Source organism: Salvia miltiorrhiza, chromosome 6, assembly GCF_028751815.1.
Source record: "Salvia miltiorrhiza cultivar Shanhuang (shh) chromosome 6, IMPLAD_Smil_shh, whole genome shotgun sequence".
NCBI classification, from domain to species: Eukaryota; Viridiplantae; Streptophyta; class Magnoliopsida; order Lamiales; family Lamiaceae; genus Salvia; species Salvia miltiorrhiza.
The window spans coordinates 39,247,060-39,262,583 of NC_080392.1; the positions used below are offsets into that span (position 1 = coordinate 39,247,060).

Here is a 15,524-nt window from a genome sequence, read left to right on the forward strand (position 1 = left end):
GTGACCTAATTCTTTGTATCAATTGTGCTGTCCCTTTGTGAACACAATGCTTACACCTAAATGCCTTTAAATTAAAGATTAATTATAGATGTGGAATTTGCCTTGCCTTAAGTCATTCCAACCACATACCAATGACCCACAAGACAAGTAATATGTTCATCCACAAGCTTTCAAGAAATCATACATAATCCCTACCAACAATATTATACATACATAATATAAATAACCAGATTCTTACGCGAAATGTCTCATAATAAGATGAGTGACGCTAATATAAAGATCAGAATATAATTAAATATTTAGAAAAATTATAAATATGTCATCGACTATGAATTTGGATTCAAATATTGACAGATCTCATATATTTTAACCTATGAAATGATCTTACACTTTCGTGTGGATTTATACACGATCGATCATGCATTTATAATATGCAACTTGGTATATTATATATTGTGCAATTTTCACATATACATGAGGTTCAAGCTATTAAGATTTTTAGTTTAATATGACTATTGATCTTGAATATTTGAGCATGAAGCAAACCCTTTCTACAGGTTAAATTAAAACGAAGTTTAGATCTTACTGAAACGAAAAGCTAGGTTCAATTGTCGAGGATATTGAATTTCTTAGGAAAATTATATTCATATTTACCAACTTATGTATTTAGGTCAAATAATCATTTAATACTATAAAATTTTTGAGTCTGGATGAAATTATATTCAAACTTTTAGTGGATACAATTATTTAACATTTTTTTAGTCGAGGAGGAGCTAGGACGATGAAGTTTGAACTCTAAATCTCATTACTTATAGATTGAAACCTATATTGTTTGGATGTTCGCTCAGGTATATTTTAATATGGTTCTAGAGTTATGTCAAATGAAACATTATGTGTTTTGATCTTAAGGTGCATCTATTATGTTTTTTTTAATAGAAATTTGTAATCGCTATGTTAAATATTCGATTAGTAAATTCACATTTTTGTATAATTGGCTACACTCCACGTAAGACGGATAAATCATACACCCCCGTTCCATTACAAATGTCCCGCTTTTTATAATGGGATGTTCCATTATAAATGTCTCATTTCTTGTTTGACAATATATTATCTCTTTGTATCTAATATTTAAATGATTTTTACCAACTCACTTTATCCACTAATTACACATTTTTAATCTCCATGCCTAAAAATAATGAAATATTTGTAATGGAACAACGAGAGTAATTCATCCGTCCATAAAATATTTGTCATATTATGAATGACACAAATTTTAATCAAATTTAAGTGAAGTTGGTAGTGAAATAAGTTTTTCATTTTAAATGTGAGTAGACTTGTGTGGAACATTAAATTGCATGTAAAATTGTATCCTTATCTACTAACTCAACATTTTACCAATAAACTACTTGACAAAATTAGTTTCTTTTTCCTTTTTAACGATTAACTTAGAGTCGAGAAGTAAATTCATGTTTTCCAAAAGAAACAATTTCAAAAAAAAAAAAAAAAAACTGATAAGATCGAGTTCAAAATTTTGAGGTCGAATCACTAATTAAGGCTCTTAAATCTCAGCTTCAAAATTTTTCGAGTAACCGCTAATTTAATGAGCCTAGAAAATCAGCAAATTGATGATGCCAGAGAGAAGACCACTTCCACCAGTCACGCTCATTCACCCGGATTGACACTTTTACCCATCAATACAAGGCAATAAGGCCTCAAACAAGGAGGGTAAAACTGTCAAAAAATTAAATATGCGTGGGGAAGGACGAAATCTGATCTGGCAACAACACCCAGTCTTAAATATGACTCACGCCCACATTCTATGGCCATACGATGAGGCGTTTTGTCGGCTAAATGTTGACCACCCAAATCCACGCGCCTCAGGGGCGCGTGTGTTCAAACCTAAAGATTGAATCTTTTCCTTTTTCTTTTGACGGAGAAAGGAAAAATAAAAATGGTGTCTTTTTTAAGCAAAATCATTCACTTTGGAAACTAGTGACGACCCTTTAGCTACCAAAATGGTTTCTGTCATCCCTCCTTCTGCTTGAGGGTACTGTGTGAAATTCACACGCACTCATCTCCGTCACTTTGTAATCTAAATTTTTATGTGGCACATATCCCGTTCGATGAAATGTCAATATAAATATTCAGACCAAATCTTGGCTGTATATCTGTATTTATGAGTAATATTCGTTTGAAGGTGAGAGAGAGAGAGAGAGTAGTATTATAAAAGGGCTGTAAGATTCCAAGGGAAAAGCTGTGTCTTTAGGGTTTTGCTGGAGCTGCAAGAAGCGGGTCCATTTCTATTATACATATAAAGGGGGTTGTCATCTTCAGCTTCAAGGTAGGTGAAGGCTCAAAAATATATATCATATATATATTTATATAAAGTTACTGGTTTCGTCATATTTTCGTATTATTGAACAACCAGTTGTTTCGTTTGGGGCTTTCCTATCTGAAAACGAATACTCGTTGTTTCTTTATTAGAACTAGCCCACCTGCTGCTGTATCTATCTCAAAACATATTTTCATTTTTTTTTTTCTTTGCACAAAATTGGGGAGCTGTATAAGTTGCCGTTTTATGAGGTTTCTGGTGGTGGGAGATGTGTGTTGTTCAGTCATTTAGTGGGATTTGTTTGTGGGGAATGTTGAGATGGTTTGTCCCAAAATAGAAATGCAAGGGCAAAGATGGTTTTCTGGGCAGCTTGCCCACACCCATTTGAAAATTTCTTGGATTAAGCATCAAATCAATCAGAAAGATGGTGTCTTGGCAAACCCCCCTCCATTTGTTCTTGCACCACCTTCATCTTATGTTGATGGCAGCAGTTTCCACAGAGAGTCAGGCCCTTCTCCCTCTTCATCTGGGACAAGAATCAGCCCTGCTGTTCTCTTCATTATAGTGATTCTGGCTGTGCTTTTCTTCATATCTGGTCTGCTCCACTTGCTTGTGAGATTTCTCACCAAGAACCCCTCCTCGTCTCAGTCGAATCGGAATGTTGAATCTTCTACCTCTGATGCCCTCCAGAGGCAGCTGCAGCAGCTCTTCCATTTACATGACTCTGGTTTGGATCAAGCTTTTATAGATGCGTTACCCGTGTTTTCGTACAAGGAGGTTGTGGGGCCGAAGGAGCCGTTTGATTGTGCAGTTTGCTTGTGTGAGTTCACGGAGAGTGATCAGTTGAGGTTGCTTCCCATGTGTAGCCATGCCTTTCATTTGAGCTGCATTGACACCTGGCTCCTCTCGAATTCATCTTGCCCTCTTTGCAGGGGGACACTCTTCAACCCGGGATTCTCGATAGAGAATCCAATGTTCGACTATGATGACTTCAGGGAGGAGGATGGATGCCCTGGTTATGGTGATAATGGATTCTCGATTGCTCAAAAGAGGGTGGAGATCGAGGAGGTTGCTACGGAGAAGGGGGTCTTTCCCGTTAGGCTTGGGAAGTTTCGAAAATTAGATGAAACCGAAGGGGGGGAAGCCGTAGGAGAGACTAGCAGCAGTAAATTGGATGCTAGGAGGTGTTACTCGTTGGGTTCTTATCAGTATGTAGTTGGTGATGCTAACCTTAGGGTAGCCTTGAGCCAAGAACGAGCTCAGAATCGAGCAAAGCTCGTCAGAGGGGCCGAGCAGGCTGTCAATGCTCCGGCCGATGAAAACACGGATGGGAAGAAGATTAGTATTGGCACAAAGACTGATAGCTACTCTGTTTCCAAGATTTGGTTGTGGTCAAAGAAGGGGAAGTTCGCAAGCTCCTCGGGCGCCCACTTGGAGAATTCGTCGCCACCAAACCTCGACTTATCCTGGATGCGTAGAACCGAAGGCGTCTGAAAGGTCTTTTTATTTTTTGATTCATCATCCATCATCAGTTAAATGGCAGTTGTTTGGCTTATTTTTGTTATGAAAAGAAATTGGCTGCATGATTGGAAAGAATTTGGTATAGCTATATAATGCATCAGAGTTCCCTATCAATTTTTGTTATTTTGTGCTTTCAGATATTGCAATTTTGATCTTGTTAGTTCAATCTGATGCTGTTCATATTTTGTTTTTTTGTTCTTGTTGATATGATTGCATTTACCTTTCTAGATCATCCCATCAAGTAGGTGCCAAGCAACTTAATAACTCTTGAAATCACATCATTCTCTTTCCATATGATGGATTAGATGATATTTCATGATTAGACATTAAGTTAGGAAGCTGTCTTGATCTGGGAAAATTAGTGCTCCACATAGTAGATGTGCTTTGTTCGTGTCCAAAAAACTTCGCGTTATATCATGTCTCCCCACCGTTATAGCAACAATGGCATCTGTGTTAGCATCATCTTCCTTCTCATAGCAAAGCATTCGTACCTCGTGTCAGTCGATGAATTTGCTGCACTTTTTTGAAGGATCTTGATTCTTGGATTCATGAAAGTTTCTAGGGAGTTCATGAGAATCATTTAGAATGCATGTTTGCTTTGGACTTAGTCTTGATTCTGCTAAAGTTGGTAGCTATATGCATCACTCCACTTTGGTTTAGTAGTTTGTATTCTATTCTTGCCTTTGTTTTCCTTTTGATTATGTGCTGTTGTTTGGCCCTTTTGGTATAGTGTCAGCACACCCTTTTTGTATGTGGAGTTGTTTTCCTTTTGGTTGGGACCATATGGTGGGATCCATGGAAAGAGTTGTGTAAGGAAATTTCTAGTGATAAGAGCTTCTTTTTGTATGTTCAAAACTTCTTTTTTGTGGTCACTTTGCATTAGGGCCATGGTTTAGTGCCCTTTGTTTTTCAACTTTGATAGGATTGCTACTTTTGTTTTGGCCCAAATAAATAACTAAAATAATATTATCCTTGTCATGCAACTTTTGAATACACTAACTAGTTGTATGGTAATTGGTAATGTGCAACAAATATTAAAGTGTTTTATAAATAACAAATGTGAAGAATTTTATGTACAAAATTATTCTTATCTTCTATCAATCATGACAAATTGTAACAGATTATAATTTGGTCTTAAAATTATAGCAAGTGAGTGTATAATAATTTATAGGTATAATAAAAATTTATAGTAGTAGTAAATAGACGGTTGTAAATTCAAAAATTATGAATGTTGATTTTTTTTTTCATTTTCTATAAAGTTATTAAATAAATACATACTTTGATGATTTTCGATATTTAGCCCAAATTAAAATTTCAATCAAATCGAAAGTGGCGTGGCATTGAAATTTTTAGATGTGAGACTATTCTTAAAATTCAATGCCACACAATTTTGATTTGAAATGATTAAAATTTGTGAATTTTTTTTTTGGATCAGAGAAAAATTTTATAAAGAAAAACCATGGTACCAGGGATACCTAAAAGTTAATACAATAAGAAGAGAGAAGGATTCAGAGCACCAAGAGGGGAAGCTCGAATCCTTTGCAACAATACCAAAAGATTTATTCCAACTCCAGATCCTTCCTTTTATTTCCAACAACAGATTCTGAACATCCCAGCCTTCCCTTCAAATCTGCTCTTGTTACGTCGTTTCCAAAGGAGCCACGCCGTGCAAATCCAAACCGCCTTAAGCATGTTACCGCTCTTCTTTCCTTTTCCTAAATGTATGAACCAATTGTAGTGCTGCTCAATCTTCATGGGTCTCGTTGAACAAATACCAATCCACTTATGGATTTCATCCCACACTCGTTGAGCTTTCGGACAAAGCAAGAACAAGTGATCTGCTGTCTCTTCACTAGCAACACACCCATTACATCAAGACTCCTCAACTGTCACCGCCACGTTTCTCTTAATCAAATTATCACACGTTGCTAACCTGTTTCTCAAGCATCTCCAGGTGTGTACTTTTGCCTTGTGGGGAGCTGGCGAATCCCACACCGTTGCAAGGAGACCAGATGGATTGTTTGGTGGGGGCGCTTCAGTTCTTGCTGTTGCAATGATGTGATACGCTGATTTTGTCGGAAAAGCTCCGTCTTTAGATGCCTTCCAAGTCCACATGTCCTTCTTACCTGAACAAGGAGCATAAGCAGAAAGGTAATCAAGCAAGGAAGAAATTTGTGTATTTATTTATAGAATATGAGAAAATTCCAGATTCACTTGATTTGTGGAACTATGGTCAGTTGAATAGTTTAATATATAGTTTATCATATGGTTGCTGCCTTTAAATTCAATCTAACTCAAATAAAAAAAATTAATTATATAATAGACAAATTAAGTATTGTAAAACAATGTTATTTATAATAAACATAAATTGAGAAGAAAAGAAAGTGAAATGAGTTGTAATTAATTGGAATAACCCACTATTTAATTTATATATATATATATATATATATATATATTCAAGTGTGAGTGGCTGATTGTGGTGTTATTAGATGTCATATATTAATATATATAGTAGTATTTTTTTATAACATAAATTAGTCCTTTGCAGTGTTCACAAGACAATCATTTACCAATCACGCCACTAAACGGTCCCTTTTTAGCAAAGGCGCAAGCAACCATGGGAATATTTCGATTATTTTAGTTGTAGTTGGTATTAGACATTAGTAGTAATTAATTCCGAAATTAATCGATTTAAGTATCCAATAAATAAATTGGTATTTAAAAAATTAGGAAAAAGGGCGGAACGTGTGGAGCTTGATCTAGTAGAGAAGTTTGCATGGGCCCGTGTCAGATCTTTGACAAGTTTGCATGTGTGTCTAAACGATTTTGTAGATATTATTTGGATAATAGATTAGATTCGACTAAATATATCAATTTTATTTATATCATAGTGCCTTGCGTTCGTTTGTGAGCTTCATGATTGAAAACATGTATTAATAATAATATATGAGTCGAATCAAGATTCGAAGTTTAATATTTTTTATAATTATAAAAAGATTTATGTGGAAATTAGCGTGTTCTTTTTAGTAGGACACTTAGGAGTATCTTAAAAAAAAAGAAAATAGTTTTGGGTATAATCGGGTGTATTGTACAATTGGATTGATCTGCATCTAAATCTTGACTCGCATTCTAATCCGAACCCGCATTCTGATTCAAATCGGGTAAATCACATTATTCAATTATACAAATGACACCGCATGTGATTGACACTATTCTGTTATAAAAATGACACTATAATATTGTAAATGACACTGTGTATAATTGACGTTATTAAAAAATATAAATGATACTTCCTGTAATTGACACTATAAGAGCACTCCCAGCAGAAATCCCAAAATTATGCTCATATATTCCTCCCTAAAGCTTTCCTATTTAATTTTAGGATCTCGATTTTATAAATGCATACACCAGATCTCCTATTTTCTACATAAAAACAATAATTATGTGTGGGCCCTATTAATTATAAGCTTAAAATAAATTTAGGGTGAGTGTAAATTTAAGATTGAATTTAGGTAGGTGTAAAATTTTTTGTGGCCGCCATCCAATTTAGGGGATCTGCTGGATGCATTTTTTTTATCACATTTTCAATTGTTTTAGCCTAAATTTAGAGTTAGTGATGCATTTAGGTGATCTGCTGGGAGTGCTCTAAGATTGCAATTGATATTATAAGATTGAAAATGACACTATAACTAGGGCTGTAAACAAACCAAGCCGTTTGCGAACTATTCGGAGCTCGGCTCGAAAAAAGTTCGTTCAAGTTCGTTTAGAGAAGCTCGATAAATAAACAAACCAAACTTGAACTTAGTAGTATTCGGCTCGTTAGCTCGTGAACATGTTCGTCAAGTGATTCAGCTTGAAAAATATAAATTATTAGTGGATACAACTTATATTTATCCACTAAAATTAATAATAATTGTATTAAATATCTAATTAATTTTATTTGTTATAAGAAAATAATTAATATATTTATTATTTTGAATAAAATAATTTATTTTTAAAATAAAATAATCAATACTTTGAATAAAAATATAAATTTAGAAAGTTCGTATAGGTTCGATTAGGCTCGTGAGCCTCAAAGTATTCGGTACGTAAAGTTCGAGATTCGATTCGATACTAAACAAACCAAACTTGAGCACACCACTATTCGGTTCGGCTCGGTTCGATTACACCCCTAACTATAACATTTTAAAATATTATAGTGTCATTTGTATAACCGAATAGTGTCATTTACATGATTTGAGTCAGGATGTAAGTTAGAGTCTGGGTGCGGGTCAACCCGATTGTACGGTACACCAGGTTGCACCACCCAAGTTTTTTGTGCTTATTTTTTATGTGTGGAGCAGATTTGATTTAACTCAATCCATATTATTCAACAATATTATTTACTGTTATTAGTAATAGTGTTACTCCTTCTGTCCCACGAATCTTGACACGTTCGGTTTTGGCACGGGAATTAAGGAGTTGTAGATTACTAGTATTTTAAGTGTGTAGGTAATAAAGTATAAAAGTGATAAAGTAAGAGAGAGAATGTGATAAAGTAAGAAAGATAATGTAATAAAGTGATAAAGTATGAGAGAGAAAGGTAATTAAGAACCTTTATTGTTTAGATAATTGTTACTACTATATTTAGAAATGTGTTAAGATTCGTGGGACGGGCCAAAAAGAAATACGCGTCAAGATTCGTGTGATGGAGGGACTATTTGTAATGTTCTATTTGTTTTTACACAAATATATATATATATATATATATATATATATATATATATATATTTTAAAGTGTCATTTATTTATAAAAGGTATTATTTGCATTTATTAAAAGTATTATTTATAAGGTAACATTAACTTTTACAAAAATAATTATTTTATATCTATTTTATGTATAATTTTATTTATTATTAATAAAAATATCATTTATATTGATTAAAATATTATTTTATTATTATTAAAGTATCATCACATAATATAATTAGATGAGACGAGACAGATTAGCGCTTGGAGGCGACATACGTACTCCAACACAAGAGACCAACTCTTGTATAGTAGTAGTAATAATTTATAATCAATGTACTCCCTTCGTCCCATTCCAATAGGCTCATTTTCCTTTTTGGGACGTCCAACTCCAATAGACCCAGTCTAAAATTAGAAATAATCAGGAATTTCTTAATTCTTACTTAAGAAAGGATATACACCCTTTAATTTGAAACCCTACTTTTCATTTTTCATTTTGACTTCATTTCTCACCGCTCTATCTCTCTCTCTCTCTAGCTTTCCCTCCCTCTTCAACAGTCACAAGCCTAGAACTCCGGTGGCACAGTCTCTGCCGCACCTCCGGCGACACAGTCCCCTGCCGCACCTCCGTCGTTCTTTGTCGACCACCATCACCGCCGCAGTCACCGCCACCCCCTTCCCTTTCTCTCTTCAATTTCCGGCAACAAAACCACAAGCCACCCCCTTTCCCTTATCTCTTCAATTTTCGGCGGCCCACCTCTGTGAACCACGAAACCCTAGTCGTCTTCTCTCTAAACCTGTCGCCGTATCTTCACCCCTCAACCGCAAGCCAAACTCCCTTCTCTTCCTTCTTTCCCATGTACCACTGTCTCTAGCGGCGCAAACCCTAGATTGAGAAGAGTTGGGGCAACACGTTTGAGGGGAAGAGGACCGGTGAAGGCGGCGGCCGTCCGCCGTTCTTCCAGGGGCCAGCAGCGGAGGCAGATTTAATTTTAAACAAGAGAAGGGAGCTCCATTTTGACAAAGAACTTCTTTCCCCTGATGAAAGCTTCTTCCCCAATTGCAGACAACTCCATGATCTCTCTCTCTCTATCTCTATCTCTATCTCTTTGCATGTATCTATCCCTTTCAATCGAATTGAGTGAGAAGAGTTTCGGCGGAGGTGGATTTAATTTCAGAGGAGAGAAGGAATAGAATTTCCCTTGTTTCAGTCGATTTTGTTTTTTCTGTTTTTTTTAGCATTCTTGTTTCAGTTGATTGAAAGGGGGAACATGGATAAAGTAAAATGTCTAATTCATCATTTGTAAGGGAGAAAGGGAGACCAGGGACGATTGCCTAATTCATCATTTAATTCATTTTATGTAAATAATGCAGTACTTAAAAGGTTAATTTTATGTTTATCACACCATTTATCTATCAAAAAGTGTGTTTCATAATCTCTGTGTCGAAAGCAATTGAGCCTATCGGACTGGAACGGAGGGAGTAATATTTATAATTTTATTGATATTTACAAATATCATTAGAATACGAATTTGTATCAAAATTTTGGTCGTCTCACTTACAAAATAATCCCTCGCTGTAATCCATTTCTTGATTTGTATAGTAAGATTGTGTTTACTTTGTTGATAATGTTTTCATTGAAAAATGATTAATAAATATAGAGGTGTCAAACGGGCCGGATTGGGTCAACCCGGCCCAGTTCACTGGGCTTTCGAATTATACCAGGTCGAGTTGGGTCGGCCCGAAATATGACCGGACCTCAAAATAGTAAGCCCAACCCAACCCCTATCGGGCCACCAGGCGGTCGGGCCAAACCCGCCTAATAATTTTTTTTTTCTTAAATTCTATTTTTTTGCTATAAAAATGATAGAAAAAAAATCTACTAACATCAAATCAAATCATCAATCAACAAATATAATTAAAGATAAAATTAAAATTTTAAATCATACTATTGTATGTCAAAAACAGAACAAAAAATAAATGAAAAATCCTATAATAGATGGTTTATTAAATAACACTTTAAAGTATTTCAACAAATATAAAGTCCTAATAGTAAATATTAAGCAAACTCAAAATATGGTATCTAAATCAAGAAAGAACCCATTTTAAACTATAAAATTAGCAAAATAGACGTTCACATTCTACACTGTACTAATCAAAGTTTATTCTAAAAAGGGGCAAACTCACGATCACAGCAAATTCAAAGAGAAATGATAATACTCATTAAATCATGAAAGGGTTCACAAAAATAAAAAATTTAAATGAATAAATATGAATATATATATATATATATATATAATTAATTTATACCAAGTATTTAATTCAAGATATAATATTTTTTATATTTAATTCAGAAGCTAAAATTTCTCAATTAATGAGCTAACATAAGTGTGAAATATGAACATGAATCTATTTTTAATTATTTTTTAAAATATATAATTATATAAGTAAAAATTATAAATTAATAATAAAAAATCGGGCGGGCCAAAAAGCCCAAACCCCCGGGCTTTTTAGCCCCGAAGCCCAATCGGCCCAGCGGGCCGTTTGGAAAAGGCCCGATTTTTTTTCGGGCCTCTATTTTATCGAGCCCAACCAACCTTAAATTCGGGCGGGTTATATATATATATATATATATATATATATTATAGATGAAAAAATAATAAAATGTTGGAAAATATTTTCCCATTACTGCCTAAGGCAATGTTTGATTACCTTCATAAGTTTCGGCAATGTTGTTAAAACCGTGATTAATATCAAGGTTGAAGGCCTTGATATATATATGGATTTATTGTTTGGTGTGCAATGGTAATTCTTTAAATTACACCTTTGGCTGATTGATAGCCCCCATTAATCCCAATATTATAATTGGAAATCCCTATTTTGCCCTTAAAAGACATGAGTTAAATACTAGAATACCCTTTCAGATTGCTGGGTTATATTAGGCGGGAGAACTACATTTCCCTCCATTCATTACTAAGCAAGAATTCGAAGGGTTTGGCGGCGAATTGAAGAACCGAAGAACGGAGGAGAAGATCTTGCACAGGGGCTCCGATCAAAGCTCGTTGGAGTAGGAACTTGGTTGTGTTCGACGCATCCATGGCAAGCAATTCCGTGCAAGAAGGTTAGTTCGCGCTTCACATATAAATTCCAGAGCGTGTATTTTTTTTGGGGAAACTATGATTGCTTGAAGATTTGGTGAATCTAATTGTCGTTTATAGTGTTTTAGAAGTTGCCTGCCTACATTTTGTAGAAATTGTGCTGAAGATATAAGATGACTATATTGACGTTGAAAATATTTGTCAAAAAATGGCGTGAGTTTCTGTTCTTTTATCTTTGGGTATTGGTGGTTGTTTCCAATCCTTGCGTGTCTACACCATATGCCGTAGTTGGTGAGTTTATTTTGCTACTGTATATGCTTTAAAGTATGCTTACTTTATATGGTTTTGGGTATGAAATTAGGAAGCAACGACGTCACCAAAGGCAAGGTAAGTAAGCCGGAAAAGACTCGTCGAAGTTGGTCAAGGAAGGAAGAGGAGATACTACTCGCGTCATTGAAGGAACTCGTGGTTAACGGTTGGAAAGCCGACAATGGTTTTAGGGCCGGTTACTTGACTAAGCTTGAGGAGTCAATGCGTAGGGAATTTCCAGATACTGACATCAAAGGCATGCCCCATATCAATTCAAAGATAAGTGCTTGGAAAAAATCGTATGGATCTCTCTCATTGATGCTAGGAAATAGCGGGGCAGGGTTCAATCTCAAAGGCACATTCATGATAGACTGTAACAACGACACCTGGGAGCAGATTGTGAAGGTAAATACACTCACTTTATTTCATTGACAAACATTTGAATATAATGGGAATTGCTATAGTTGTTGCCTCTTTTTATGAAAATAAAATAAAACAGAAAGACAACAACGCATTGAAAATGCGATATAAGAGTTGGCCCATGTTCGATGATTGGAAGGACATATTTGGGAAAGATAGGGCCACTGGAGAGCAGACTGAAGATCTTATGGAAGCGATCCATGCTATGTATGCTGCTGACAACATGGCGCAAGATGGTGGCGACACCGCGTTTAATCCAGCTGAAGGTGATGCTCAAACTGAAGAAGAGGATGCTAGTGTCTGTCAGAGTGGAAAAATTCGCACTGGAGCAGGTGGTTCTAAGAAGAAACGGAAGACTCGCAGCGAGGTTGATGTATTGTGTGCTGCTCTGGGTGAAGTCAGCAAGAACGCAAATGATAGGCTCGAGAGTCTTGCAACTCGCATTGGTTACGAATGGGACCTTGGTCAGGCGAGGCAAGCGGTGTATGAGAAGCTTGGGCAAATTCCGGGTTTGTCGTTGAAGGACAAGTTTGTGGTGTGTGAAATGTTGGCCGACAAAGTGCAGCTACTTGAGATATTCATCGGTCTTCCAGAGGATGCGAAAGCAGCGTATGTGGCGTACCTACTGGAATCGTCATTGACTTAGGCTGAAGTTCTATTTGCATGGTTTCTTAGAGGATGCTTGTTGTTGGTATTTCTTTTTGTTATTACATCTTATGACTAGTATGATTAAGCGTTATGGTGGGCTCTATCGTATTTTGTGTTTGACCCATCGAGCTAAGATGGCCCCTATGTCTATGATACAATATGATGCCATATAAAATGTATATATATTTGATATTATGGGAATGGTTGTGGCTTGTAATTTTACCTCTCCTCTCATTGTCTGGGTATTATAATTATGTGTTCTTTTTAAGATTGCTGAGAAATGTCTTCAAACCGGAGTGATGACACAAGTCACAATAGATAGCTAATATTTATAATTCACACCATATTTCTACAGAGTTTTTCTGGGCTACTAGATCTATGCCACATAAACTCTATTACCAACAAAAGAGTGCTTTAATCAGCAATACCTAACATTATTTAACTACATTGATTAGTAGACAACCTAAGACAGCGACGCTGATGATCATAAAACACACAAAAAGGCTTCATAGAGTTACCCGATACCATCTCCATGGTTGTGATTGATCTAGTTGACGGGGTTGGACGACGCACAAGAGCTTTCATCACGCTGCGGTGTGTTGCGGGCTTTGCCCTTCTGCCGTGGGACGTTGGTAGCGACATGGGGGGCAGGCAAAGTGAAGGAATATTAAATTGAATTAACGTTCCGCTTTGCCCGATGATCGTTTCTTGGTTATTATTAATTTATCATACAACGATTAATCTTAAACATGCTTCTATGAATTTAACAGCTGCACATAGGTGTTAGGAATTACTTACTTGTGAAGCGGATGCAGAGATCGTTGATGATCGTGTCAAAAGACTCCAGTTCTGATCTTCTCGACTGTATCCCGCTCAGCTTTCACCGTTGGATGGACAACGAGCTATGAAAGTCCCAAGCTAGAAATCACCCTACACGTTTCCTGCGCCTCCTTAGCTCTCAAAAACCCTAATAATTATCAGTGTGTGTTTCCTGAGAGCTGACAGCTGTATTTTATAATACAGAACAAAGGGAGGGGGCGCCAATTTCTATGCAGGGACGTTTTCTAGCCCTACTTGGGCTAGGAGACATTGAGCTAGTCCAGGGACCAGATACAAGGAATAAAGATGGGCCTCAAATAAATTAATTTATCTATGGTCAGCCCAGACCATAATTAATTTATAAATATCAGTTCATTCCACTAGAGAACCGATATTGACTTACCCATTTATTGTCGGTGTTGAGTCGGGGCTTGTATTTAGACTTATTAAATCCTTGTATTTAAAATATCCGACATCCATCAATTAATTAGAGCTCTGACAGCCTTAATTAATTAATCTCTTTTGTAATCCTTAAGCAGTACCACTCAAACCTTATTATTGCGCCTGAACTTAATCAACCTACAGGGTTTAACGCAATAAACATTATTGAGCTCCTTAAGGGGATGTCATTATCCTCTATCGGATACGAGTACTAATACAGATAATCAAATATCATATATTAATCGCTATCACCCAAGATACAGAGTACTCAAGTTACTATATAACTCTCGCTCATAGTAAATCAAAGTGATAAACGAATCAACATATATATCTGAAATCTTATTAGTATTAAGATCATATAAGTTACCGAGACCTTGATTCTTCACTTAAGTCAGATAGAAGAATACATCTCACTGTGGTCCTATCAATACGTTATGACGTACCAGTATAGATAAGTAGTCAAGACAAACTACTTCCATTTATACCGCAGCCTAAACCAATAACTTGTCCTAGAGTTATTTCGGCTGTGATTATATTATATCTCTTAAGGTTATTCCAATTATACGGTCTTCTGTGATCTACAACACACCATATAATCTACTTATATAGAGATAAAGAACATACATATGCAATCATGAACACAATCAGATAGGAGATAAAATAGTGAATACAGGAACCAATGTCTACAAGCATAAAAAGTTCTTGCTTTCAGTATACAAATCCAACACAAAGCGCCCACACACGACATAGCATCGTCGATGAACAGCTTCCTCGCGGACTTAGGTGGCGTTGGTATAACATATGAGCTCACGTCGTCATCGGGCGATGAGGAGATGATATGCAGCGTGTTGTTGATAGTAGGGTTCGGCGAATCACTGATTAGTATGACTGTGCGTGAGTTCTCTTGGCGAATATCGTGCTTACCGAAGAGCAGACACATCACGTAATAATGTGGCTCTCCTTCACGGAGGTATGCCTTGGCGAAGACATTCCCCTGTGCAAGATACAAACACATTTTATTCAAATTTGCTTTCACAATAACAACATTGACACAAACTTAGAAATCAATCCAAAGCTGAAGTTCTAATTTTACCTTGAATATTGTCTCCCACACTTCTTCGGAAGCTACAAGCTCGTTGGTTTGAAGGTCCCTGTGCATTTCCTTCATCCGTGTAAGCTCCTTGAACGTTTTGTACCGCCTCTCTAAG

The 15,524-nt window shown here is 36.1% G+C and overlaps 3 protein-coding genes across 3 annotated transcripts in view; 2 read left to right on the forward strand and 1 right to left on the reverse strand.

Annotated features, from left to right (window-relative positions):
* The first annotated feature begins 1,948 nt into the window (after positions 1 to 1,948).
* LOC130989410 (RING-H2 finger protein ATL46) lies at positions 1,949 to 3,967 on the forward strand. The gene has a single exon (XM_057913404.1). It carries the CDS (start codon positions 2,651 to 2,653, stop codon positions 3,824 to 3,826), a length of 1,176 nt encoding a protein of 391 aa, XP_057769387.1. The 5' UTR covers positions 1,949 to 2,650; the 3' UTR covers positions 3,827 to 3,967.
* A 7,710-nt stretch (positions 3,968 to 11,677) lies between these two features.
* On the forward strand, positions 11,678 to 13,054 carry LOC130990897 (uncharacterized). Its single transcript, XM_057915125.1, has 3 exons — positions 11,678 to 11,702; positions 12,041 to 12,393; positions 12,488 to 13,054. Exons 1-3 carry the CDS (start codon positions 11,678 to 11,680, stop codon positions 13,052 to 13,054), a joined length of 945 nt encoding a protein of 314 aa, XP_057771108.1.
* Positions 13,055 to 13,519: 465 nt separating this feature from the next.
* The window catches only part of LOC130990898 (uncharacterized), a 2,543-nt gene continuing 538 nt past the window's right edge, over positions 13,520 to 15,524 (reverse strand). Inside the window, exons 3-5 of the mRNA XM_057915126.1 lie at positions 15,410 to 15,519; positions 15,034 to 15,310; positions 13,520 to 13,533 (exon numbers count right to left, since the gene is read on the reverse strand). Of these exons, the coding sequence (XP_057771109.1) occupies positions 13,520 to 13,533; positions 15,034 to 15,310; positions 15,410 to 15,519 (401 nt within the window). The remainder of the gene's footprint in view (positions 13,534 to 15,033; positions 15,311 to 15,409; positions 15,520 to 15,524) is intronic.

Excerpts from the sequence above, each read along its gene's own strand:
- LOC130989410 (XM_057913404.1), top strand. The coding sequence starts at position 2,651 with ATGGTTTGTCCCAAAATAGAAATGCAAGGGCAAAGATGGTTTTCTGGG.
- LOC130990897 (XM_057915125.1), top strand. The coding sequence starts at position 11,678 with ATGGCAAGCAATTCCGTGCAAGAAG. Across the intron at positions 11,703-12,040 it reads AAGCAATTCCGTGCAAGAAG|GAAGCAACGACGTCACCAAA; the intron begins GTTAGTTCGCGC and ends GTATGAAATTAG. Across the intron at positions 12,394-12,487 it reads CCTGGGAGCAGATTGTGAAG|AAAGACAACAACGCATTGAA; the intron begins GTAAATACACTC and ends AAAATAAAACAG.